The sequence below is a fragment of the Danio rerio genome, chromosome 4, assembly GCF_052040795.2.
Source record: "Danio rerio strain M-AB ecotype USA chromosome 4, GRCz13ab, whole genome shotgun sequence".
Taxonomy (NCBI): domain Eukaryota; kingdom Metazoa; phylum Chordata; class Actinopteri; order Cypriniformes; family Danionidae; genus Danio; species Danio rerio.
The window spans coordinates 54675001-54701130 of record NC_141024.2 but is presented as its reverse complement, the minus strand read 5'-3'; the positions used below and the strand labels follow the sequence as shown (position 1 = coordinate 54701130).

The following is a 26130-nucleotide window of genomic DNA, read 5'->3' as shown; positions in this document are numbered from 1 at the left end:
CTGGACAGAATGTGGCCCAGGATATATGTCCAGTGCACGTGTTAGCAGTTGCAAGGCTGCAAAATGCCTAAGTCGTCCCTGGGTGGGGTTGAACCACCAACCTTTCAGTTAACAGCCGAACGCGCTAACCTATTGCGCCACAGAGACTTAGGGAAAGGTCACCTACAGTGGTAGAAAGGTGGAACTTTGTCTCAAAAGGTCTGCTATACGAACCCTAATGTAAGTTTGTTGAGAGAGAGAAAAGTAACAGTAACGCCCAACGAAGGGCTCAAACCCACGACCCTGAGATGAAGAATCTCATGCTCTACCGACTGAGCTAGCCAGGTTGATAAGAAGCTGTTTCAAGAGCTAGACACTGTTTACAGTAATACCTTCCCTACCCGTGAGAATATTCTGCTAAATCCTGATTTCATCTTGTAACGCTGGACAGAATGTGGCCCAGGATATATGCCCAGTGCACGTGTTAGCAGTTGCAAGGCAGCAAAATGCCTTATTCGTCCCTGTGTGGGCTTGAACCACCAACCTTTCAGTTAACAGCCGAACGCGCTAACCGATTGCGCCACAGAGACTTAGGGTAATGTCACCTACAGTGGTAGAAAGGCGGAACTTTGTCTCAAAAGGTCTGCTATATGAACCCTAATGTAAGTTTGTTGAGAGTGAGAGAGAAAAGTAACAGAAACGCCCAACGTGGCGCTCGAACCCACGACCCTGAGAATAAGAGTCTCATGCTTTACTGACTGACCTAGCCGGCTGAAGCTCGTTTAAGAGCTAGACACTGTTTTCTGTAATAACTTCCCTACCTTTGAAAATCTTCTGCTAAATCCTGATTTCATCTTGTAACGCTGGACAGAATGTGGCCCAAGATATATGTCCAGTGCACGTGTTAGCAGTTGCAAGGCTGCAAAATGCCTAATTCGTCCCTGGGTGGAGTTGAACCACCAACCTTTCAGTTATCAGCCGAACGCGCTAACCTATTGCGCCACAGAGACTGAGTAAGAAGTCACCTACAGTAGTAGAAAGGCGGAACTTTGTCTCAAAAGGTCTGCTATACGAATCCTAATGTAAGTTTGTTGAGAGAGAGAGAGAAAAGTAACAGAAACGGCCAACAAAGGGCTCAAACCCACGACCCTGAGATGAAGAATCTCATGCTCTACCGACTGAGCTAGCCAGGTTGATGAGAAGCTGTTTCAAGAGCTAGACACTGTTTACAGTAATACCTTCCCTACCCGTGAGAATATTCTGCTAAATCCTGATTTCATCTTGTAACGCTGGACAGAATGTGGCCCAGGATATATGCCCAGTGCACGTGTTAGCAGTTGCAAGGCAGCAAAAGTTTCAGTTAACAGCCGAACACGCTAACCTATTGCTCCACAGAGACTTAGGGAAAGGTCCCCTACAGTGGTAGAAAGGCGGAACTTTGTCTCAAAAGGTCTGCTATACGAAACCTAATGTAAGTTTGTTGAGAGAGAGAGGGAAAAGTAACAGTAACGCCCAACGAAGGGCTCAAACCCACGACCCTGAGATGAAGAATCTCATGCTCTACTGACTGAGCTAGCCAGGTTGATAGAAGCTGTTTCAAGAGCTAGACACTGTTTACAGTAATACCTTCCCTACCCGTGAGAATATTCTGCTAAATCCTGATTTCATCTTGTAACGCTGGACAGAATGTGGCCCAGGATATATGCCCAGTGCACGTGTTAGCAGTTGCAAGGCAGCAAAATGCCTAATTCGTCCCTGTGTGGGCTTGAACCACCAACCTTTCAGTTAACAGCCGAACGCGCTAACCGATTGCGCCACAGAGACTTAGGGTAATGTCATCTACAGTGGTAGAAAGGCGGAACTTTGTCTCAAAAGGTCTGCTATATGAACCCTAATGTAAGTTTGTTGAGAGTGAGAGAGAAAAGTAACAGAAACGCCCAACGTGGCGCTCGAACCCACGACCCTGTCATTGAGAGTCTCATGCTCTACCGACTGAGCTAGCCGGGCTGATGAGAAACTCTTTCAAGAACTAGACACTGTTTTCTGTAATAACTTCCCTACCTTTGAAAATCTTCTGCTAAATCCTGATTTCATCTTGTAACGCTGGACAGAATGTGGCCCAGGATATATGTCCAGTGCACGTGTTAGCAGTTGCAAGGCAGCAAAATGCTTAATTCGCCCCTGGGTGGGCTTGAACCACCAACCTTTTAGTTAACAGTTGAACGCGCTAACTGATTGCGCCTCACAAACTTAGTAAAAAGTCACCTACAGTGGTAGAAAGGTGGAACTTTGTTTCAAAAGGTCTGCTACATGAAGCCTAATGAAAGTTTGCTGAGAGAGAGGCAACAGAAACACCCAACGTGGGGCTCGAACCCACGACCCTGAGAATAAGAGTCTCATGCTCTACTGACTGACCTAGCCGGCTGAAGCTCGTTTAAGAGCTAGACACCGTTTTCTGCAATACCTTCCCTACCCGTGACAATCTTCTGCTAAATCCTGATTTCATCTTGTAACGCTGGACAGAACGTGGCCCAGGATATATGCCCAGTGCACGTGTTAGCAGTTGCAAGGCAGCAGAGTGTCTAAGTCGTGCCTGGGTGGGGTTGTACCACCAACCTTTCAGTTAACAGCCGAACGCGCTAACCTATTGCGCCACAGAGACTTAGGGAAAGGTCACCTACAGTGGTAGAAAGGTGGAACTTTGTCTCAAAAGGTCTGCTATACGAACCCTAATGTAAGTTTGCTGAGAGAGAGAGAGAAAAGTAACAGAAACGCCCAACGAGGGGCTCAAACCCACGACCCTGAGATGAAGAACCTCATGCTCTACCGACTGAGCTAGCCAAGGTTGATGAGAAGCTGTTTCAAGAGCTAGACACTGTTTACAGTAATACCTTCCCTACCCGTGAGAATATTCTGCTAAATCCTGATTTCATCTTGTAACGCTGGACAGAATGTGGCCAAGGATATATGCCCAGTGCACGTGTTAGCAGTTGCAAGGCAGCAAAATGCCTAATTCGTCCCTGGGTGGGCTTGAACCACCAACCTTTCAGTTAACAGCCGAACGCGCTAACCAATTGCGCCACAGAGACTTAGGGAAAAGTCACCTACAGTGGTAGAAAGGCGGAACTTTGTTTCAAAAGGTCTGCTATATGAAGCCTAATGAAAGGTTGCTGAGAGAGAGGCAACAGAAACATCCAACGTGGGGCTCGAACCCACGACCCTGAGAATAAGAGTCTCATGCTCTACTGACTGACCTAGCCGGCTGAAGCTCGTTTATGAACTAGACACCGTTTTCTGTAATACCTTCCCTACCCGTGACAATCTTCTGCTAAATCCTGATTTCATCTTGTAACGCTGGACAGAATGTGGCCCAGGATATATGCCCAGTGCACGTGTTAGCAGTTGCAAGGCAGCAAAATGCCTAATTCGTCCCTAGGTGGGGTTGAACCACCAACCTTTCAGTTAACAGCCGAACGTGCTAACCTATTGCGCCACAGAGACTGAGTAAGAAGTCACCTACAGTGGTAGAAATGCGGAACTTTGTTTCAAAAGGTCTGCTATAAGAACCCTAATGAAAGTTTGCTGAGAGAGAGAGAGGCAACAGAAACACCCAACGCGGGGCTCGAACCCACGACCTTGAGATTAAGGGTCTCATGCTCTACCAACTGAACTAGCCGGCTGAAGCTCATTTAAGAGCTAGACACCGTTTACAGTAATACCTTCCCTACCCGTGACAATCTTCTGCTAAATCCTGATTTCATCTTGTAACGCTGGACAGAATGTGGCCCAGGTAATATGCCCAGTGCACGTGTTAGCAGTTGCAAGGCAGCAAAATGCCTAATTTGATTCTGGGTGGGCTTGAACCACCAACCTTTCAATTGACAGCCGAACGCGCTAACAGATTGCGCCCCAGAGACTTAGGGAAAAGTCACCTACAGTGGTAGAAAGGCGGAACTTTGTCTCAAAAGGTCTGCTATATGAACCATAATGTAAGTTTCCTGAGAGAGAGAGAGAAAAGTAACAGAAACGCCCAACGTGGGGCTCGAACCCAGGACTCTGAGATTAAGAGTCTCATGCTCTACTGTTGGAATATCTTGCCAATTCCATACGTGTTCAATAAGAAAAGGTCTGGAGAGGGTTTTCTTCAATGCTAAAAATATTAGTAATTTATTAGATACAAATGAATAATTCGATGACAGAGCTCTGGGTTACGTTACCCCAATGGAATACAAGAATTACATTCAAGATGTTCGCAACTAACATACATTTCCTGACTCCAGCATATATACACAACTGACCTTAACAGGTGGAGTTTTGGTTTAACGTCACTTATCAGTCATTCTGCAGTCCCTTGGCCCTTTGTTACCCCTGGACATTACTTCCTCTTTCTGCAACCTTTCTCTGCATACCAGAACTGAACACTTCCGTGCATCTTTAATATATTTCACACTTCTACAAGCATCATGACAACTTGTGACATGTCTAGACTTCTGGAACAAACCTAAATTTATTCTTATTCTGCTTTTTCCACTTGTCAGCAGTTCTTCTAAAAAGTATGCAGCACAGTAAAAAAGAGGAAGTTTGTCTGGTCAAGATGTTTTATAATACAATAGAAAAGATTGATTAATCTGTTGTTAGTCTAAACATTTTCCTAATAAAAAAACACAAAAGTAATGAAAATAAATTCCTTTTCTCCAACAATTCCCCTTTTCTGCTCCTCTCTGGAGCAGAGAAAAACAAAAACAGATAATCAAATCTCCACAAAAATGTCTCATTGTCATTACTGCAGGCCTTTGCCTAAATCTTTGTTTTACCTCTTATTTAAAACAATCGTTAACATTATAGTGCTCATTCATTATGTTAGATGATGCCTATAACCCCTTTCAACTAAATTTCTTTAACTTTTTTAGATTCAGTTTATAATTTCTACACTCTTGGTTCTCCTCTTCAGTGGTGCAGTCTCTTCCCTCTTGAAGTCACTCTGATATCTTCTTTTAATAAGGATTTTATTTGCTATATTTAGGCTTATTACTCCCAACACTCTTATTAACTTTCAATTAACCAATCATTAAAATTTTCCATTCTTATACACTTTATCAATAAAGGTAATTTTTTCTTCTTCTTCCCCAACAAAATTAGAATAAGAATGACAATAATAAAAATGTAAACAAAATTTAAAAACTCCAACATAAAAAAAATAAAAATCTGATTAAAAGGAAATCCACACCCATAAAGATATGCTCTCATTAAAAATCCCACTGTATAATTACGATCAAAGATCAACACCTGTGATTGGAATTAGAAATTCACTAATACAAAATTATAATCCCCATGAATAGTTCAAACTGAATTTCAACATTTTAAATTCATTACAGCACAAAAATTACAATTGAGATTTAGGATGAAAAATCAACAACTTCAAAGTAGGATTCAACTCAACAATTATTAAAATGAAAGATTCAGAACTTAATCGTAACAATGTTATTAAACTAACAACTTAAACTCGTCACCAAATGATTAAAACTAAAATTCAAACATATTTAAACTAGATTCCTTTTTTTTTCTCAATGTCTTAAAATGGGAAAATCAAAAACACAACAATGTGATTAAAATAAAATAAAAATCTTAAGAATCTCTTCAAATAAAAGGCTCAAAAACCACAATGGCTTAAAATAAAAATCTTAAAGTGTCTTTAAATGAAAGATTTAAAAACAACAATGGCTCAAACTAAAATAATCTTTAAAAATGTGTTCAAATAAAAGAATCTTAAAATCCTCTTCAAATAAAAGAATCTTAAGCTCATAATGATGTGTTTAAAATAAAATAATCTTAAAATGTCTTAAAATAAAAGATTACGAAAAAAAAACATACAAATGTCTTAAAATAAAAGATAAAAAGCATAAAAATTTCTTAAACTAAAAGATAAAAAAACATAAAGAATGTCTTCACATAAAAGATAAAAAAATAATATGTCTAAAATAAAAGAATAAAAATAATTTACGTCTTTTCGGTTCAACTAGTTGCTCATACACTTTTTTATATACTTTTATAAGCTAACTAAAAATCACTACATTTCCTCATCCGTTTCTTTCAGCTGTATTTTGACTTCATCATTAAACTTCTTCACATGGTTATATGTGAAAGAAAATCTGCTTTCTTAAACTCTCTTATTATGTTTCAATTCTTTTATCAGATTAGAACTGTTAATTTTTACCCGATGACGTGAGTTCAATTTTTCATGTTTAAATTTCTTCTTTACGCATAAATATTTTTTTTTCTGATACCAACCTTTTCTAGTTTTTAATATCCCATCTTAATTTAGATGATTCAACATAATATTTTGCTTTTAGTAAATCTTTACTTAAATAATCAATTCCATCAAAATGTATAATTTAAATTACTTCTTCAGTTACCAATAGTTGTTTCTTCTTCTTTAGTCACCACCATACATTGTACTTCCTCCTATATCGTGTTCATGCCCTGTATCAGTAAACCTATGAAAATTTGCAAAAATAGTTAAATATCATTTCAACATTATACATTTAGAGATTCATTGTATATTTTCCTTTAAGTCTTTTTCTTAGTTATTATTTTCATAACAAAACCTTAATAAATTCTGTCTCTTTCATATTACCAGTCATCATATGGTCTCAAATGGTTCTTGACAGCACCCTGCCTCTTACTTTACCCACAAGTTCCTTTTTCTGAGTGTCTGATCTCCAGACATATTTAGCAGTTTGCTGTGGTCTGGTTTGGAGGAGCCCACATTTCTGAGGCAGACCACTGATCTTTCACAGTGCCCCTCAATACTCAGATGCTCTAGGCCTTTCAAGCATCACTGCTCCGCTCCACAACCATCTCACTCAACACCTGCCTACCTGTACAGGTGCCTAGTCTTCCGCGACAAAATTCCTGGCTTAGGTCGCTCCTGGTGGCCAACGAGAGTCTTACCCGTCTTTGGAATAATGTCTCATGGAGACCAGTTACTGCTCTTCTCCACTGCAACCTCCTTCTCAGTTTTCCTTCAGAACTTGGTATCACTGATGTTAGGGAAACATGCACTCAAGAACCATGTGAGCCACTGAGACCACATTCTAGAGTCTAACCAATGAGACAGGTTTTATTAAGTTTAAACTCAATTTGACCTCCAATAATAGTTTTAAGTAAAGTTTGACATCTTCACTCCCATCCACTCAGCACTATGGTCTGCTTAGTCTGCAGGCAAAGCTGTAGGGCACTACGATGGTGGAGACTAAAAAACAAGACACAGTTGAGTTATTATTCATAAAACACAAATTATGACATGGCCTACCATGTGGTATAATTGTTCAACATTATTGCTATATCTCAGGGTTCATATTAGGCCTTGACCCCTCATGTTTGTTTAGTATATATTATTATATCTGAAATGCAATGTTTAATTATCGATTTCTTTCTTGGTGTTTATCATTTTTAAATTTAGAAAAATTAAACTCACTTCATCTTGTTCATAACATCCACTAAGTGTCCATGATTTTTCTTTGACCCTAGATGATGGCCTAGATAGTCTTATGCTGCTGACTTTCACAGATGAAAACAGCCAGTGTAAGCCATAACAATTTTTTTTAATCATTATTATTTCTAATATTATTATTCTATTTAGTTTTTGCACCTAAACTCAGTCTTGTCCTCTCACATCAAATCTCAGTTCCTCAAAGTGTCACTTCCTCAAAGTGTTACAAGTCCAACTATTTTTCTAGTTTCTATCTCATCGGTTTAATGTCTCTGTCTTTCTCTCTCTCTATGTATATAATATTTTTCAAACCTATTTCAATATAGTTTAAACATATCTTCTTCTTTTTTCTATCAAACCATAACTTGGATTTCTTTAATTCCTTATCCATTTCTTATCCATATTTTTTGTATTATCTTCATTACATATTTGCTCATTAGCTCTTCAGTTGATCAATATTAAACTGTCACATTTTCTTCTAATTTTTCTCTTCATCGACCAGAGACTTATGCCAATTTTATCTCTTTGCTGTTTAACAGCTCATCTCGAAGTCATGTTCATCATTTTTCCTCTAATGTATTTATTCTAATGTTTCTTTAATAGCTGGTCTTTATGTTGTATTTTAATTTCTCTTTATTTTTCCTATTAGTATTATTAATTTATTTGTTCTTTTTGTTCTAGTCAACAACTACTGGTCTATTGTTTTAGTCATCCTCCTCTATTTAGTAAATTCATTTCTTTATGAATATATTCATTCGTATAGCTTTAAATTCCATTTCAACAAATATAACTATATTAAGCATATTTCACATTATTTCTTTATTTCACTTGTCTTTTTTATAACGCATTGTAATAGATCTGTTTATTTAGTAACTGATACTATATCCCTAATTATTATATCACAGTCTATCATTATTTGATCAAAACAATTTTATATACTCTTTTAATATGATTTACTCCTTCTGCCCCTACTTCAACTGCTTCTTCCTCATGAAAAGGAGTGGCTCATTTTTCTGACTTCCTTTTTGTTGTCAGTCTGTCTAAGATTGTCTGCCTGAGCACTTTCTCTTTTTTCTCCCCTCATCTGTCTTTCTACAGCCGTTCCAACAAATGCCAAAATCATGCCACATTACAAATTCCAACTTATTTTTTCCATTTCTTACTGCCACAACATCGTTATGGCCCCCTTTTGCTATGTTATTAACTTTGTAAAACTCAAATTCTCTGTTTCTCAAAATTGTAGCCAATTTTACTGTTCAGTCATTGCTCTACTCACATATTTTACACAATTTTCACATTTAAGCTTCTCATATATTGTTTCTCATTTCTTTGCCACATTTTTTCTTCTTAGTTCCAATCATTTACCACTTGTCCCATTGAGTTTTTAATTTTGTCTGGGACATTTTCCATATTGCTCACATTCTTAATCGAATTACTTGTGCATTTTTCACACCTCCACTTCCTCAAATTTACAGTGTTTTTCACACACACTAATGAACTTCTGTATGTTGCATTTACTGCACATACACAATCAAAAAATATTTATCCTCCTCCAACAATCAAATTTTCACCTGCAAACTTCTTGCACTTTCCCAATTACTGAACTTTCACAATTCTAAATGACATTTAATTGAATATCATATACGCTTATATACAGCCGGCTAAATATCTGTACACTATGCTTATTTCAACTGTTAGTCACTAACGCAACAGACAAACATTTACATAAAATAAAATGCGCGCTTTTCACAATTCTCAACTTCTAATCACTTCTTATATTTACACTCGCCTTCAACAGAGTTGACTTTTCTATGTATGTTTAATCAACCACACCTTAACAGAGTCGACTTTTCTCTGTATTTTCTAAAGAGTCACAACCTCAGTGAAGCAAATTATCCACACACAATCACAATTCTATACTATTCTAAACTACCCTATCTATTTCTTCATATTATTCTGACAGACTGGTTAACATTTAAAGAATATATACATTTAAACTCATCGAATTATTCAAATGCTTATACTTTTAACTACATCAATCCTACATATCACATGACATCAAACAATTTAGATTAGGCCAATTGCAGAAATTCGATGTAACAGGTTTTCTGCTTACCTTATTTTTTCGGCGCCGATGATGTCAATGCAATACGACAGATCAATAACTTCCTCTCCCCCTTTTCCACGTCGGAGGTCACCAAATTGTTGGAATATCTATCTCTATTCCATGCGTGTTCAATATAAAAAGGTCTGGAGAGGTTTTTCTTCAATGTCAAAAATATTAGTAATTTATTAGATACAAATGAATAATTCGATGACAGAGCTCTGGGTTACATTACCCCAATGCAATACAAGAATTACATTCAAGAGGTTCGCAACTAACATACATTTCCTGACTTCAGCATATATACACCACCGATCTTAACAGGTGGAGTTTTGGTGTAACGTCACTTGTCAGTCATTGTTCAGTCCTCCATTGGCCGCCCCTTCGACATACTTCCTCTTTTTCTACGAATTCTCTGCCCAACAACAAAGTATACATCTTTCTGTGTTCTGTGTTCAGTTTTAACACCTCTCTTCAGACAGGAAGTTTCTGCAGAGCTGAATTTAATTTTGGACCCGCATCTATCTACTTCTGCAAAAATGCTAATTAGTATGCACAGCACTCACCCACAACATTAGAAGTTCAGTTAATATATGACCCTTACATGACCAATACAAATAATTGTTTGATTAAAAGAAAAAGAGACAAAAATAATAAAAAACTCATTGCTATTTTACAACACAACCTACCCCAACTCTTAACCCAACCTCACAGTAACAAACCTCCATGTGGGTTTCATTGATTCAATGTCTTGTACATGGCACAGAATACAACCTATCGCAGTTTATTAAAATCACACCTACCCCAGCCCTAGGCCCAACCTCACAGTAACCCGCTATGTTTTATTCAATTTTACACCTACCCCAACCCTAAACACAACCTCAGAGTAACCAGTTTTAATTTTTTTTATTTTTATGAATGTCTACTACAGCTACATCAATCGCAAACCCAGCCTACGTGTGGCATAACTGCCGACCCCTTAGAGGTCATCCAGCCAACTTGCAGTGTAATCTCCTCCACTTGTAGGTCTCTGAGCTGCAGCAACACTTAAATGCTCTGACACAGAGACACAAAAGACTTTTAACCTCCTCTTGGAGAGGAGAGAGTCTCCGACCCTGGATCTCAGGTCTTCTATGGAGGGACTGTCAGGAATCCTGTAAGAGCATCCCATCCACACAACCTCTTGCCATAAAAAAACAAAGCAGAATGTGTGGTGAAGGAACTCCGGGTTGACAGAGCCTTGTCCTTGCTTCAAGCAATGTGCTAACAAAGTGCTGAACAGAGTGGCACAAAGGATAGCGCTTATGACTATGGATCAGAAGATTCTCGGTTATGGAAACCAAGAAACTGTATGAGAGAATGCGTAAGTGTATGAGTGGCACTTGTTCAAGCGGAGCAGGGATGTGCCAGCGATCAGAAAGAACTGGAGTTTGTGCCAAGACTGGGTTTCAAAAGTGGCAATTTCCATATGGTCTAGCAGTCAGGATTCCTGATTTTCACCCAGGTGACCCAGGTTCGACTCCCGGTATGGGAAGGCTTAAGTACTTTTGCTCCTGTTCTTTTTGGCCAGCGGTCGGACTGCAGCTACCTTATAGGGTGTGGTTGTGGAACTGCTATGTAAGACTTCGATAGCTCAGTTGGTAGAGTGGAGGACTGTAGGACCAATTCTTAGGTCGCAGGTTCGACTCCAGCTCAAAGGACGTCTTTTGTGCTCAAAGCAGCTTTCTTGCCTTTACAAAGATATCATCGGCACCACTGCTCGAAGTTCACCATGGAGGTGAAAAGGAAGTTCCCTGACCAGGAATCGAACTCGGGCCGCGGCGGTGAGAGCGCCGAATCCTAATTACTAGACCACCAGGCTAGACCATCAAGCCTAGCTGTGGGCTTCCACCCAGGTGTGCTGCAGCTGCTCTGACAAAAATAACTCTAACATTTGTAACCTCCTCCTAGAGAAGAGAAAGTCTCAGAGCCTGGATCACAGTTCTTCTTGGGAGGGACTGTCACATGCTCTGTGTTAGAGCATCCTATCGACACCACAACTTGCCATGACAAGAAAGCACAGCAAGCGTTGAAGGAACTGCATGTTGACCGAGCCGTGTCCTCTTTCCAAGCAGCATGCTAATGAGCACTGCTGACGCAGACTGGGCCAGTGGCGCATACTGCCACCTGTAATTCGTGGTTATTCTTGGTTACACCGGCCAATCACGGTCCGAGTTGGAACCAAGATTTTTTTTAATTCTTGGTTACGCTGGCCAATCTTGTCCCGAGCTGGAACCAAGATTCACCCTATTCTTGGTTACGGCAGCCAATCATGTTCCAAGTTACAATGAACGCTATGGCCAATCAGAGCCCTTATAACATTCATGATTTGTACTGTATTAACAGATTTCGTTGTGGATTAATTCGGACAACAATTACAAAGTAAGTATTTTTATAACAAGTTGGTTTAAATGAATAACCATTACAGTAACATTAATTACAACAACACAATTATTATATGATTGTTATAGATGTTATATGACGTTGCTTGTCAAGATTAATGTTAGCCGACCAAGCACACTGTACAGTTTTTCTACAAACATTTTAATGCAGTTATTATACATTACTTCACTTTATATTGTCATTTACTACCATAGTTACAATAATGCCCGTGCATTATTCTCACACATTAATAAATCACTTTACTAATAATAAATATAAGGCTCAATTCATCAGTCATTAATTATAAACAAATAGTATAATAACGCTCACATATCACTACATCACTAATCATAAACTAATCTAAACATGCTCACGCATAATACATCACTAATCATAAAGCATAAAACAATATGGATCACGCATGATTGCATCACTAATAATAAACCAATAATATAAGGGTCACAATTTAATCCATCACTAATAATAATAACATTATTATTAGTGATGGATTGATGTGTGACCCTTATATTGTTGGTTTATTATTAGTGATGTAATCATGCATGATCCATATTAATTAATTAAAAACTGCATTAAAATGTTTGTAGTAAAACTGTACAGTTTGCTTGGTCGGCTAACATGAATCTTACCAAATGGTGTTATAAAACATCTATAACAATCATATAATAATTATGTTGTAGTAATTAACGTTACTGTAATGGTTATTAATTTAAACCACCTTGTTAAAAAAATACTTGCTTTGGAATTGGTATCCGAATTAATCCGCGTCGAAATCTTTTATTACAGTACAAATCATGGATGGTATAAGGGCTCTGATTGGCCATAGCGTTCATTGTAACTCGGAACACGATTGGCTGCCTTAACCAAGAATAGGGTGAATCTTGGTTCCAGCTCACAAAGTGATTGGCCGGTGTAACCAAGAATAACCACGACTTACAGGTGGCAGTATGAGCTAACCGGCCACTTACTGCCAAGCTTAATAAAAATCTTCCAGTTGGTGCTGCCCCGGCTAAAGAAAAAAAAATGTTAAAAAAAAAAAATAATACGGCCTTGCCAGAAAGTAGCAGAATGTCAATACAAGGCGGTGGCAATGTGCATTGATTTCTGAGTAACTCGTCATTCGGCATGCAGGACTCCTCACACGTTTACTGGAGCAGGACCAGGTAGGGCCTTCAAAAGAAAAGCGCACTATTCCAGGCAATTTGACGACTAAACGGCAGGCAGGGCAAAGAGGCCACCACAGAGCAAATTTGATCTTTTTTTTCTATTTTGACCACGTCGAAAATTGCTAATTTTTGATTGCTCTGAGGGGAATTAGCTCAAATGGTTAAGCGCTCGCTTTGCATGCTAGAGGTAGCGGGAACAATGCCTGCATTCTCCACCTCTGTTTTCATGCCTTTTTACATTGGCTTTTTTTGCAAAGCTGGTGGCACCTTGGGAATTTAAAGCGAAACTACTTACATCAGCTTTGCCGGTTTCCGTGTAGTACAAATCATTGCAAACCTTCAGAAGCCCTATCAAATCATAGTTTTCATTTATTCAGCAGCGTGTCTGCAGTGGGACATCAAAGCGCTAAATACATAGCATTATAGAGTGCTGTCGATCAGGCCATTGGAATCATCGCCAGAAGCAACGTGACCATCTGGGAGGAAGATAGCATTTTGGTCAAGTGGAAGCAGGTGGACTTAAGGGTGAAGCAGCTAGGCTTTTGGGTGACTTTCAGTCACCTTACCCTTGTGCACAAAATAGAACAACATGACTGTTTTGCCAAAACCCAAATCGAACCAGGGATCTTTAGATCTTCAGTCTAACGCTCTCCCAACTGAGCTATTTCGGCTTCCCTTTCCAAGTATCCTGCAGCATTCATGTCTGTGAGACTTAGCAGAATCCTGAAATGCCTCTGAGGCCTTAAAGGGTTAAAGTTTGGCCAGTACAGGGATCGAACCCGCGACCTTGGCATTATTAGCACCACGCTCTAACCAGCTGAGCTAACCGGCCACTTTCTGCATGTTTGCTAAAAAGCTCAGAGTGACTGTCATTTTCCGGCCTTCAAAAGATAAGAATGCTATTCCAGCTTTTTTTGTGCAGTGCTGGTAAAAAAACAAGGTCCCACCGAGATTTGAACTCGGATCACTGGATTCAGAGTCCAGAGTGCTAACCATTACACAATGGAACCTCAAGTCTTCTGGTTGGTGCTGCCCGGCCTAAGGTGAAAAAAAAAGTAAAAAAAAAAAAAGAAGAAAAAAAAAAGAAAACGGCCTTGCCAGAAAGTAGCAGAATGTCAATACAAGGCAGTGCCAATGTGCATTGATTTCTGTGTAACTCATCATTCAGCATGCAGGGCTCCTCACACGTTTACTGGAGCAGGACCAGGTAGGGCCTTCAAAAGAAAAGCGCACTATTCCAGGCAATTTGACGACTAAACGGCAGGCAGGGCAAAGAGGCCACCACAGAGCAAATTTGATCTTTTTTTTCTATTTTGACCACGTCGAAAATTGTCAGTTTTTGATTGCTCTGAGGGGAATTAGCTCAAAAGGTTAAGCGCTCGCTTTGCATGCTAGAGGTAGCGGGAACAATGTCTGCATTCTCCACCTCTGTTTTTAATGCCTTTTTACATTGGCTTTTTTGCAAAGCTGGTGGCACCTTGAGGGTTTAAAGCGAAACTACTTATGTCAGCTTTGCCGGTTTCCGTGTAGTACATATCATTGCAAGCCTTCAGAAGCTCTATCAAGTCAGTTTTCTTTTATTCAGCAGCGTGTCCGCAGTGGGACATCAAAGCGCTAAATACATAGCATTATAGAGTGCTGTCGATCAGGCCATTGGAATCATCGCCAGAAGCAATGTGACTATCTGGGAGGAAGATAGCGTTTTGGTCAAGTGGAAGCAGGTGGACTTAAGGGTGAAGCAGCTAGGCTTTTTGGGTGACTTTCAGTCACCTGACCCTTGTGCACAAAATAGAACAACAGCACTGTTTTGCTGAAATCCAGAATCGGACCAGGGACCTTTAAATATTATGTCTAACACTCTCCCAACAGAGCTATTTCGTCTGCCCTTTCACAAGTATCCTGCAGCATACATGTATGTGAGACTAAGCAGAATCCTGAAATGCCTCTGCGGCCTTAAAGGGTAAAAGTTTGGCCATTACGGGGATCGAACCCGGGACCTTGGCGTTATTAGCACCACACTCTAACCAGCTGAGATAACCGGCCACTTTCCGCCATGTTTGGTAAAAAGCTCAGAGTAACTGTCATTTTCCGGCCTTCAAGAGATAAGAATGCTATTCCAGCTTTTTTTGTGCAGTGCTGGTAAAAAAACAAGGTCCCACCGAGATTTGAACTCAGATCACTGGATTCAGAGTCCAGAGTGCTAACCATTACACCATGGAACCTCAAGTCTTCTGGTTTGTGCTGCCCGGGCTAAAGAGAAAAAAAAGAAAAAAAAAAAGAAAGAAAGAAAACGGCCTTGCCAGAAAGTAGCAGAATGTCAATACAAGGCAGTGCCAATGTGCATTGATTTCTGAGTAACTCGTCATTCGGCATGCAGGGCTCCTCACACGTTTACTGGAGCAGGACCAGGTAGGGCCTTCAAAAGAAAAGCGCACTATTCCAGGCAATTTGACGACTAAACGGCAGGCAGGGCAAAGAGGCCACCACAGAGCAAATGTGATCTTTTTTTTCTATTTTGACCACGTCGAAAATCGTCAGTTTTTGATTGCTCTGAGGGGAATTAGCTCAAATAGTTAAGCGCTCGCTTTGCATGCTAGAGGTAGCGGGAACAATGTCTGCATTCTTCACCTCTGTTTTTAATGCCTTTTTACATTGGCTTTTTTTGCAAAGCTGGTGGCACCTTGAGGGTTTAAAGCGAAACTACTTACGTCAGCTTTGCCTGTTTCCGTGTAGTACATATCATTGCAAGCCTTCAGAAGCCCTATCAAGTCAGTTTTCTTTTATTTAGCAGCGTGTCCGCAGTGGGACATCAAAGCGCTAAATACATAGCATTATAGAGTGCTGTCGATCAGGCCATTGGAATCATCGCCAGAAGCAATGTGACTATCTGGGAGGAAAATAGCGTTTTGGTCAAGTGGAAGCAGGTGGACTTAAGGGTGAAGCAGCTAGGCTTTTTGGGTGACTTTCAGTCACCTGACCCTTGTGCACAAAATAGAACAACAGCACTGTTTTGCTGAAATCCAGGATCGGACCAGGGACCTTTAAATATTAAGTCTAACGCTCTCCCAACAGAGCTATTTCGTCTGCCCTTTCACAAGTATTCTGCAGCATACATGTCTGTGAGACTAAGCAGAATCCTGAAATGCCTCTGAGGCCTTAAAGGGTAAAAGTTTGGCCAGTACGGGGATCGAACCCGTGACCTTGGCGTTATTAGCACCACGCTCTAACCAGCTGAGCTAACCGGCCACTTTCTGCCATGTTTGCTAAAAAGCTCAGAGTAACTGTCATTTTTCGGCCTTCAAGAGATAAGAATGCTATTCCAGCTTTTTTTGTGCAGTGCTGGTAAAAAAACAAGGTCCCACCTAGATTTGAACTCGGATCACTGGATTCAGAGTCCAGAGTGCTAACCATTACACCATGGAACCTCAAGTCTTCTGGTTCGTGCTGCCCGGGCTAAAGAGAAAAAAAAGTAAAAAAAAAAAAAAAAAGAGAACGGCCTTGCCAGAAAGTAGCAGAATGTCAATACAAGGCAGTACCAATGTGCATTGATTTCTGAGTAACTCGTCATTCAGCATGCAGGACTCCTCACATGTTTACTGGAGCAGGACCAGGTAGGGCCTTTAAAAGAAAAGCGCACTATTCCAGGCAATTTGACGACTAAACGGCAGGTAGGGCAAAGAGGCCACCACAGACAAAATTTGATCTTTTTTTTCTATTTTGACCACGTCGAAAATCGCCAATTTTTTGATTTCTCTGAGGGGAATTAGCTCAAATGGTAAAGCGCTCGCTTTGCATGCGAGAGGTAGCGGGAACAATGCCTGCATTCTCCACCTCTGTTTTCATGCCTTTTTAAAGCGAAAAAGGTTTAAATTGAAACTCTCCTGATTCAATCGTCCCTAGAAGCGACGTGACCATCTGGAAGTAAGATAGCTTTTTGGTCAAGTGGAAGCAGTTGGACTTAAGGGTGCAGCAGCTAGGCTTTTTGGGTGACTTTCGGTCACCTAAGTCTTGTGCCCAAAACTGAAAAACAACACTACTTTACCAAACCCTGGACCTCTAACCAGGGACCTTTAGATCTTCAGTCTAACACTCTCCCAACTGAGCTATTTCAGCTGCCGTTTCATAGTTTTTCTGCAGCATAGACGTGTGTAAGACCGAGCAGAGCCCTTAAATGCATCTGAGGCCTAAGAGAGTAAGAGCTTGGCCTGTACAGGGATCGATTCCACAACCTTGCCATTATTAGCACCATAGTCTAACCAGCTGAGCTAACCGGCCACTTCCTGCCTAAAGCACTAGAAAGCCCAGAGTAACTGTCATTCCCTGGCCTTCAAGAGATTAACATTCTATTCCAGCTTTTTTTGTGCGGTGCTGGCAAAATAACAGGTCCCACTGAAATTTGAACTCAGATCGCTGGATTCAGAGTCCAGAGTGGTCACCATTACACCATGGAACCTCAAGCTTGTTGTGTGATGCTGTCAGAGCTGTAGGGAATGAATAAAAAAAAAAACAGCCTTGCAGGAAAGTAGCAGAATGTCAATCCAAGGTGGTGCCAATGTGCATTGATATCTGAGTAACTGAGTCATTCTGAGTCATTCGGCATGCAGGGCTCCTAACACGTTTACTGGAGCAGGAATAGGTAGGGCCTTCAAAAGAAAAGCGCGCTATTCCAGGCAATTTGACGACTAAACGGCAGGCAGGGCAAAGAGGCCACCACAGAGCAGATGTGATCTTTTTTTTTTTTTTTTTGACCACACCAAAAACTACCAATTTGAATTTTTCCAAGGGGAATTAGCTCAAATGGTAGAGCGCTCGCTTAAGCATAGGAAGGGGTGCAATCATCTTGCTCACTCACAAGCGAACAAGCCGCAAAAAAACGGAAAAATGCGACAAATTTCGCTTGCAGTAGTGTTCGCGGCTTTGTGACTGTGCATAATGTGGTATTTTGGTTGCATATTGCATGTCACTCTAAATGTCATTTTTTGCGTGCTGGATTCGAACACACAATCTGTGTAACACAATATCCAATCAGTGTCGGTTTCAGCGGAGCCAATCAGCTGCGCTCTTATTGAAATTTTACTGACGTAACACAGGCAATTATATTGATATTACTATTATTATGTGGATATTGTTCTTAAAAAGCATATTACGTTAATTAAAAATGAATAAAAATGTTTCAATTAAACATATGTATGCATGTTTATGTATATATAAGTATATTATATATATTTATGTATTAATATATAAATATATACTATACTATATATATATATATATATATATATATATATATATATATATATTTATATGTGTTATATTTCTTTATGTAATAACTTTAAATGAATGCACACAAAAACAAGTAATATGCAAAATGGTTTATTAAAATGAATACAAATATTAAAATCGCAAAACAATTTAAAAAATGTAAAAAACAAAAAAAAACATATCTTAATATATAAACTATATAATATACAATAAATAAAAACACTACAATATATATTTATTTATTATGCACATATAATATATTAAAACAATACTATTTATAAATATATTTATTTATTATACACATTATATAAAAACAACACTCTATATATATATATTTATTTTTATATACACAATATATTAAACAATAATATAAATAAATAATAAAACGCAAGAGTAGGGGCACATAATATATAAAATATAGTATTTAAGCAATGTATAAAATGTTATTTTTTTAAGAAATATAAATATATTTTTACATAAAATACACACAAATATTAAATAAGTACACACAAGACAAAATAAGAGTGGGCCTATAAGTGCCACTTTAAAATGCTAAATATTAACACACAATAATTAAATAAAATGAGAGAGAGAGAGAGTACCCATGTAACATTTACAAAAATATATACAGCAATTTGTCCTTTATTCTGAAGCTGGAGTTTGTCCTTTATTTTGCTGGCGCTGTTCTGCCAACCAGTTCTCTAAGGATTTGCCATTTGAAATTTGCAGGCAAAATGTGGCATTACCAAATCGGCTATGGCCAAACTCCTTAGTCTTTGGTTGCCCACATTTGCTGCAAACATTAAAAGTAACTGCACGCACATACTTCCTTTTGTGGACTCTACTTTCCTTCTCCTGTTCCCGTGCAGGTGGAGGAACAGCAGGTGCAGGTGGAGCAGGTGCAGGTGGAGGAACAGCAGGTGCAGGTGGAGCAGGTGCAGGTAGAGGAACAGCAGGTGCAGGTAAAGCTGGGACTGCACTGGATGTTGGTGCATCAAATGATGGAATCACCATTGACACACTCATGTCTGGGTTAAAAACAAGTGTGCCAAACAATGATCCAGGTCCTGAAATGGGCTGTACAACACCTGGTGCTGTGGGGGGTGGTGCAATGGGGCACACCGTGCTGGGGGTTGGTGGAAAGGAGCACACCGTGGTGGGGGCAGACACAATGGGGCGCACTGTGGTGGGGGCCGGCGCAATAGGGTGCACTGTGGTGGAGGCTGGTATGATGGGGCACACTGGTGGAGGCTGGCGAGATGGGGCGCACTGTGGTGAAGGTCGGTGTGACGGGGCACACCATGCTAGGGGCCGGTGCAATGTGGCAGACTGTGGTGGGGGTTGGCGCTGTGGGGCATACCGTCGTGGGGGCTGGTGGAAAGGAGCACACCGTGGTGGCATCCGGCAGGAAGGAGCAAACTGTGGTGGTTGCAGAAGCAGACTTTCGACCAGGTCGAAGAAGAGGTGCCTGTCCTTCTTTATTTGGAGGAAAGACAAACTGGTGTTTGGGGCCTGATGTTGATGGTGCCTCGTCCAATTTTTCCCTCGGCAAAGGAAGCTGCGTATCTGCCACAGCAATTGGATCAAGTGGAGTCAGTCCCTGAGTGAGTACACTCATTTCCTGATCCTTTTGCCTCCGTTGAAACCTGATAATAAATGATATGTATTATACATATATATTAATTTAGAAGTATTCAGGTAATTTAAAGAAAATAATGTGCTTTGCTTACCACTGAATAAGCGTCTTCTGGTTTAGCTCAAAAAGCTGGATCACTGTTTCATCCATCAGCCTGCGACTGCCAAGCACCAGATCCCGGATGTGGTGGTAATCGGTCAGTATTTTAGACCACCTGGGCGTGCGAACACCAGCCTTCTTGGAAGTGGACTTGTGAACGGCACACAGCTTTGTACAAATGGCCTCAACCAAGCGGCTGGTGCTAGGCCACTGTGCTGGACCCCCAGGATGTCCAATCAGACAGCGCTTGACGCTCTCCACACCTGCAGTGACTCCGGAGCGCTTCGGTGCCTTAAAGCGCGCATGTGTCAGCTGAGGCTGATGTCGAGGCTGGTAGTTGATGCGCTGTTTATCAACATCCAGGAGAGCTGTCCACAGCTGGATGGCCTCTGTCACCTGCAGGTCAGTGAGGTAAGGAGCCTCACGAAGACCTACCAAATAAGCAGCCAGATCCTGGACCTTGTCCCACCCAGCAATGCCATCAGGTCCAATGATTTACTCCCTGGTAAATACAGAATAAATGTAGTATATGTGGAATAAAAAAAGACTAAATCAAATTAAGTTCTTAATATATCTTACCTGAGCCTCAACAGAGAGACTGTCTCCAGACTTGGATGGCTGTGACGGCACTGAGGGGGCTGGGCTAGGAAGCTGTCCTTCTCCACCAGCAGATGTGGACAGCTCAGCCAGTGATGCTGGGGACTGAGGCAGAGGCGAAGATGAGAGGCTGTTTCTAAGATCACGGCAGGGGTCATCCTCATACAGCACTGGAACTGTGATGTCCTCCATGATCTCCTCCTCAAACCCGTCATCTTGTAGATCCTCGTCATCTACTTCCTCCACCAGCCTGTTTCCTCCTCTGGGTTCTGGAGCACCGGAGTCAGGGTTTTGCCTGTCTGGCTGTAAAGGTGCTCCATTCCCAGCAATTCACCTTAAAAAAATATAACAATAAAAAAACATATTAAATAAAACTAATGATAAAATAAACATTTAGATTACCATTTTGTGTAGTACATTAAAAGCTTAATGAATAACTTCCATAACAACTAATTAATGGATTTCTTGCCTGTATATGCTTTAGGAGGGTGATAGCGGTTATCCCAGGGCTTGCGTCCTGAGACATATCTTTTGGTGGACAATGAGCTTTGTGTTTTTCCTCTCTCTCTCCCTGCAGGTAACTGTGTCCACCTGGTAGCAATCATTGGATCTTTCTAGAGAGGAGAGAGAGTATTTAACCTGAGCTGCACTTCAAACCAGTGTTGGTGGTGTTAAGTGCAGTGGCTGAGCTTTTCTCCAAATTCAGACCTGACTCATGAGGTGAACCGATCAATTCTTTTTCCGGCTCTAAATGCGTATGATGGGCTCATGATGAACAAGTGACTCAGACCCAATAGAGGACTCAAGAGATGAACGGATCAATTCTTTTTCCAGCTCTAAACGCGTATGATTGGCCCTTGAGGAACGAATGACTGAAATCCGATAGAGGACTCGAGAGATGAACGGATCAATTATTTTTTTCGGCTCTAAACGCGTATTATTGGCCCTTGAGGAACCATTGACTCAGACCCGATAGAGGACTCGAGAGATGAACGGATCAAATATTTTTCCTGCTCTAAACGCGTATGATTGGCCCGTAATGAACGAGTGACTCAGACCCGATAGAGGACTTGAGAGGTGAACGGATCCTGAGAGGACTTGTAGTTCCCAAATCATATTGAAGATTCGTTTAAAATGAACGAAATGTTCATGATCGACCCATTACTAAACCTGGTTAGATACCTGCTCCAGTCGGGGATTGAACCTTGTGATCTACCCAAAGTGTTATTTATGGACGTATTTCTTGAACCAGTACTGTTATATATGCATTGATTAGTTTCTGGTGGGCAAAAAATACAAAATATAACCTTAATTTTGCTTCTTTCTTTCTCAATTTCTCAAATTTTCTTATTTTTCTTGTGCTTTTTTCTTCCCCTTCCAAAACAGACTATTGTTCCCCAGCTTTAGCGGAGTCGGTAGAGGGTCCAGGGTTCAAGTCCGTGTTCGGGCATGACTGAGTGGTTAAGGCGATCGACTTGAAATACGTTGGGGTGTTCTCCCGCAGGTTCAAGTCCTGCCAACTATACCCACATCCTGTTACTTTTTAAAATTGCAGCAGTCATCAATTGTTTGCATTTCCATTGTTTCTTGGGAAAAGCGTTGTGCTGGTAGGAGGAGAAAAACAACAGAGTGTTCTCACTGAAGAGAAAGGGGCTTATCACAGGGAGGAACATACCACACATAGGTGACAACGGCTGTTTCATAGCTCGCCATGATCGTATAGTGGTTAGTACTCTGTGTTGTGGCCGCAGCAACCCCGGTTTGAATCCGGGTCACGGCAGGTTTTTCAAGGTGACATTGGTGTCGCATTCTGTGTTGCCATCCGTTATCTCCAGCCTCCTTTTAGTGCAGGCTGTGCTAATGGCACGTCCTGAATGTTTACGTTTCCTAAAGTGTGGAAGACTAGGGATATGATATAAGAGAAATAGGATCTTTGATGCCAGCATGCTGTGTAGATAAGTACTGATCAAGTCACGCTTCTAAGGCATGGAAGGAATCTTTTCAATTGTTGAGTGTCCATTCATTGCCACAACAGCACAAAGACATTCTGCAGTTATCATTGATCTATTTAATGTCTCCTACATGACATGAAGTCCAAACTATTGTGTTGTACTGATGTCTACACCTACAAAAACCATAAACCGAACCTCAAAGTAACCTGTCGTGTTTTAGCAACCTCCACACCAACCATAAGCTTAAAACCCCATCTCACGGTAAACTTTAGTGTACTGTAAAGGTCTGCGCCGACCACAACCCAAACCTTGCCTACTTGTAACTTACTGTTGTGGAGCTCGGATAGCTCAGTCGGTAGAGCATCAGACTTTTAATCTGAGGGTCCAGGGTTCAAGTCCCTGTTCGGGCGTGTGACGCTCATTTTGTGGAGCCACAGCTTTTGCCGTTGAGCTATCGCTTGATAAAGTTTCATCTGGATGCACAATATGTGTACTAGGCATAAAGAAATGGCAGTACAGGCAGTCTTGTAGTCGTGGCCGAGTAGTTAAGGCGATGGACTTGAAATCCATTGGGGTCTCCCTGCGCAGGTTCGAATCCTGCCGACTACGTCCTCCCCCTTTTTAAAATTGCAGCAGTCGTCAATTGTTTGCATTTCCATTGTTTCTTGGGAAAAGCGTTGTGCTGGTAGGAGGAGAAAAACAACAGAGTCTTCTCACTGAAGAGAAAGGGGCTTATCACAGGGAGGAACATACCACACATAGGTCACAAGGTCTGTTTCATAGCTCGCCGTGATCGTATAGTGGTTAGTACTCTGCGTTGTGGCCGCAGCAACCCCGGTTTGAATCCGGGTCACGGCAGGTTTTTCAAGGTGACATTGGTGTCGCACTCTGTGTTGCCATCCGTTATCTCCAGCCTTCTTTTAGTGCAGGCTGTGCTAATGGCACGTCCTGAATGTTTACGTTTCCTAAAGTGTGGAAGACTAGGGATATGATATAAGAGAAATAGGATCTTTGATGCCAGCATGCTGTGTAGATAAGTACTGATCAAGTCACGCTTCTAAGGCATGGAAGGAATCTTTTCAATTGTTGAGTGTCCATTCATTGCCACAACAGCACAAAGACATTCTGCAGTTATCATTGATCTATTTAATGTCTCCTACATGACATGAAGTCCAAACTATTGTGTTGTACTGATGTCTACACCTACAAAAACCATAAACCCAACCTCAAAGTAACCTGTCGTGTTTTAGCAACCTCCACACCAACCATAAGCTTAAAACCCCATCTCACGGTAAACTTTAGTGTACTGTAAAGGTCTGCGCCGACCACAACCCAAACCTTGCCTACTTGTATATTACTGTTGTGGAGCCCGGATAGCTCAGTCGGTAGCAGTGGTGGTAAGAGTACAAAAAAATTGTACTCAATTACAAGTACTGTTACATTGCTGAAATTGTACTCAATTACAAGTAAAAGTACTGGTGTTAAAAAGTACTCAAGTAAAAGTACAAATTACTCTTCGTAAAAACTACTCAAATTACAAAATTACAAATTACTTTTTTAGCTTGGCGGTATTGGTGGAATTATCCATAAATGCGGAGTCAGACAAGATCCAGGCAGTAAAACACATTTTACATAACACGTTTAAAGATGCTATAAACACTTTAAAAAAAAACAGTGTGTAAACAGCATTAATTATAGATTATAATTATAGAGCACCTATAAAGGAAACCCACGCCAACATGGGGAGAACATGCAAACTCCACACAGAAACACCAGCTGACTCACCCAGGGCTTCAACCAAAAAACTTTTTGCTTTGAGGCGATAGCAATACCCACTGCGCACCATGATTATTTTACAAAAACAATGTTTTGCTATTTTGAGTATAAAGATAACAGAAATATGCACAAATGCACGGCTTTTTATCATTTCAAATGATGCCTCTTTTATCTGTACGATCAATAGATGATTTAATATATAAAAAAAACACTTGCAAATTATGGAGAAACTTTGTTAATTACCTAATTCGCGAACTGAACCGTCAGAAACCACAGAACAACACTGCCTAGTGCCTAAACATATTATTAATAAATTAAATATCACACAAATTAAGTTATGTCTTCTTACCATAATGTTTTTTTTTCAGATTATAGACTGAAGTCTTGTAAAAAAAAAAAAAAAGGGTTTCTGCAGATATCATAATGTCAAATTTAAGACTTTTTAAGACTATGTCACATCTTTAATATTGTTCAATTTTATTGTTTAATTTCAAAAATAATTATTTTTTATTATTTTTATAATTTATTATGATTACAACATTGGGTGACGGGGTGGGGCAGTGGGTAGCGCTCTCGACTCAAGGCAAAAAGGTCGCTGGTTCAAGCCTTGGCAGGGTCAGTTGGCATTTCTGTGTGGAGTTTGCATGTTCTCCCGTGTTGCGTGGGTTTGCTCAAGATGCTCCGGTTTTCGACACAGTCCAAAGACATGCATTTTAGGTGAATTAGGTAAGCTAAATTGTCTGTTGTTGTAAATGAGAACGGGTTGCAGCTGGAAGGGCATCCGCTGTGTAAAACATATGCTGGATAAATTGGCGGTTCATTCTGCTATGGCGACCCCAGATTAATAAAGGAACTAAGCCAAAAAGAAAATTAATGAATGATTATAAAGTTTTATAACTTTTCAAGATTTTTTAAATCAAAGTTTGATGCATCACTCACTTTTGTTTATATCTCGGACAGTTCTACCTATTAAAGTTAAATATCACTGACAACAGAACATGGGTTACTCTACAATTTTTTTTATTATTATTCTGGCAAGAATAATAGCAAAAAAAAATAAAAAATAAATTTTGCCCACTCAACAATTGATACATTATTGTCTGGCTAGTTTCTGTCCTCTACTAATGAGCTGAAAAGGCAATAATGGTCCAACAATCCTGTCCATCATCACCAATAAAGCCTAGAAATTGGGCATCAGTATACTGTTAGCCGATGGGTTCATATATTATTTTCCAGTTATCAAATACTTAATTTGTTACTTAATTTTTGTTACATTGCTTTAACTTCAAAATGATCCATCAGTGTAAAACCTATAAATGGTGGAAAAACATATTCTGTAATCTTAAAACCACCTGGGTCTCCACTTTTGCCATGGCCTCTTTTTTGTTGTAATAAACTTATCCCCCAGGTTTTTCCAAACTTTAACAAAACACTTCCTTTCCATGGCTGTTGCAATTTCTAGCCAAGAATTATTGGTCATCTGGTTATCTCTTTGCTGATCACGCATGGTCGGATAGTTAAGATGTCTGTACAGTCGTACTGTTACAGACAAAATCTCTTCAAAGTGATTCAAATTCAACTCAAATCAAGCGCGACGCCGTGCGAACTGATCACCCGAAACCATGTCG

General features: G+C 40.3%; 1 protein-coding gene, 2 long non-coding RNA genes and 9 other non-coding genes across 12 annotated transcripts in view; 4 read left to right on the top strand and 8 right to left on the bottom strand.

Annotated features, from left to right (window-relative positions):
• LOC148682168 (uncharacterized) overlaps window positions 1-26130 on the bottom strand; it is a 283001-nt gene that overhangs the window by 80960 nt on the left and 175911 nt on the right. The gene's annotated exons all lie outside the window — the stretch shown is intronic.
• The window catches only part of LOC148682169 (uncharacterized), a 204127-nt gene that overhangs the window by 57580 nt on the left and 120417 nt on the right, over window positions 1-26130 (top strand). The gene's annotated exons all lie outside the window — the stretch shown is intronic.
• trnai-gau (transfer RNA isoleucine (anticodon GAU)) lies at window positions 916-989 on the bottom strand. Its single transcript has one exon. It is a non-coding gene; the product is annotated as a tRNA-Ile (tRNA).
• trnan-guu (transfer RNA asparagine (anticodon GUU)) lies at window positions 2995-3068 on the bottom strand. The gene has a single exon. It is a non-coding gene; the product is annotated as a tRNA-Asn (tRNA).
• On the bottom strand, window positions 14119-14190 carry trnaq-cug (transfer RNA glutamine (anticodon CUG)). The gene has a single exon. It is a non-coding gene; the product is annotated as a tRNA-Gln (tRNA).
• Window positions 15331-15402, bottom strand: trnaq-cug (transfer RNA glutamine (anticodon CUG)). The gene has a single exon. It is a non-coding gene; the product is annotated as a tRNA-Gln (tRNA).
• Window positions 16353-16426, bottom strand: trnai-aau (transfer RNA isoleucine (anticodon AAU)). Its single transcript has one exon. It is a non-coding gene; the product is annotated as a tRNA-Ile (tRNA).
• On the bottom strand, window positions 16534-16605 carry trnaq-cug (transfer RNA glutamine (anticodon CUG)). The gene has a single exon. It is a non-coding gene; the product is annotated as a tRNA-Gln (tRNA).
• Window positions 18538-20664, bottom strand: LOC147836794 (uncharacterized). The gene is made up of 2 exons (XM_088650807.1): window positions 20173-20664; window positions 18538-20088 (listed from the first exon to the last, which is right to left on the bottom strand). The coding sequence occupies exons 1-2, from the start codon at window positions 20226-20228 to the stop codon at window positions 19476-19478; spliced, it is 669 nt and encodes a 222-aa protein (XP_088506933.1). The 5' UTR covers window positions 20229-20664; the 3' UTR covers window positions 18538-19475.
• On the top strand, window positions 23064-23136 carry trnak-uuu (transfer RNA lysine (anticodon UUU)). The gene has a single exon. It is a non-coding gene; the product is annotated as a tRNA-Lys (tRNA).
• trnas-uga (transfer RNA serine (anticodon UGA)) lies at window positions 23254-23335 on the top strand. The gene has a single exon. It is a non-coding gene; the product is annotated as a tRNA-Ser (tRNA).
• Window positions 23513-23584, top strand: trnah-gug (transfer RNA histidin (anticodon GUG)). Its single transcript has one exon. It is a non-coding gene; the product is annotated as a tRNA-His (tRNA).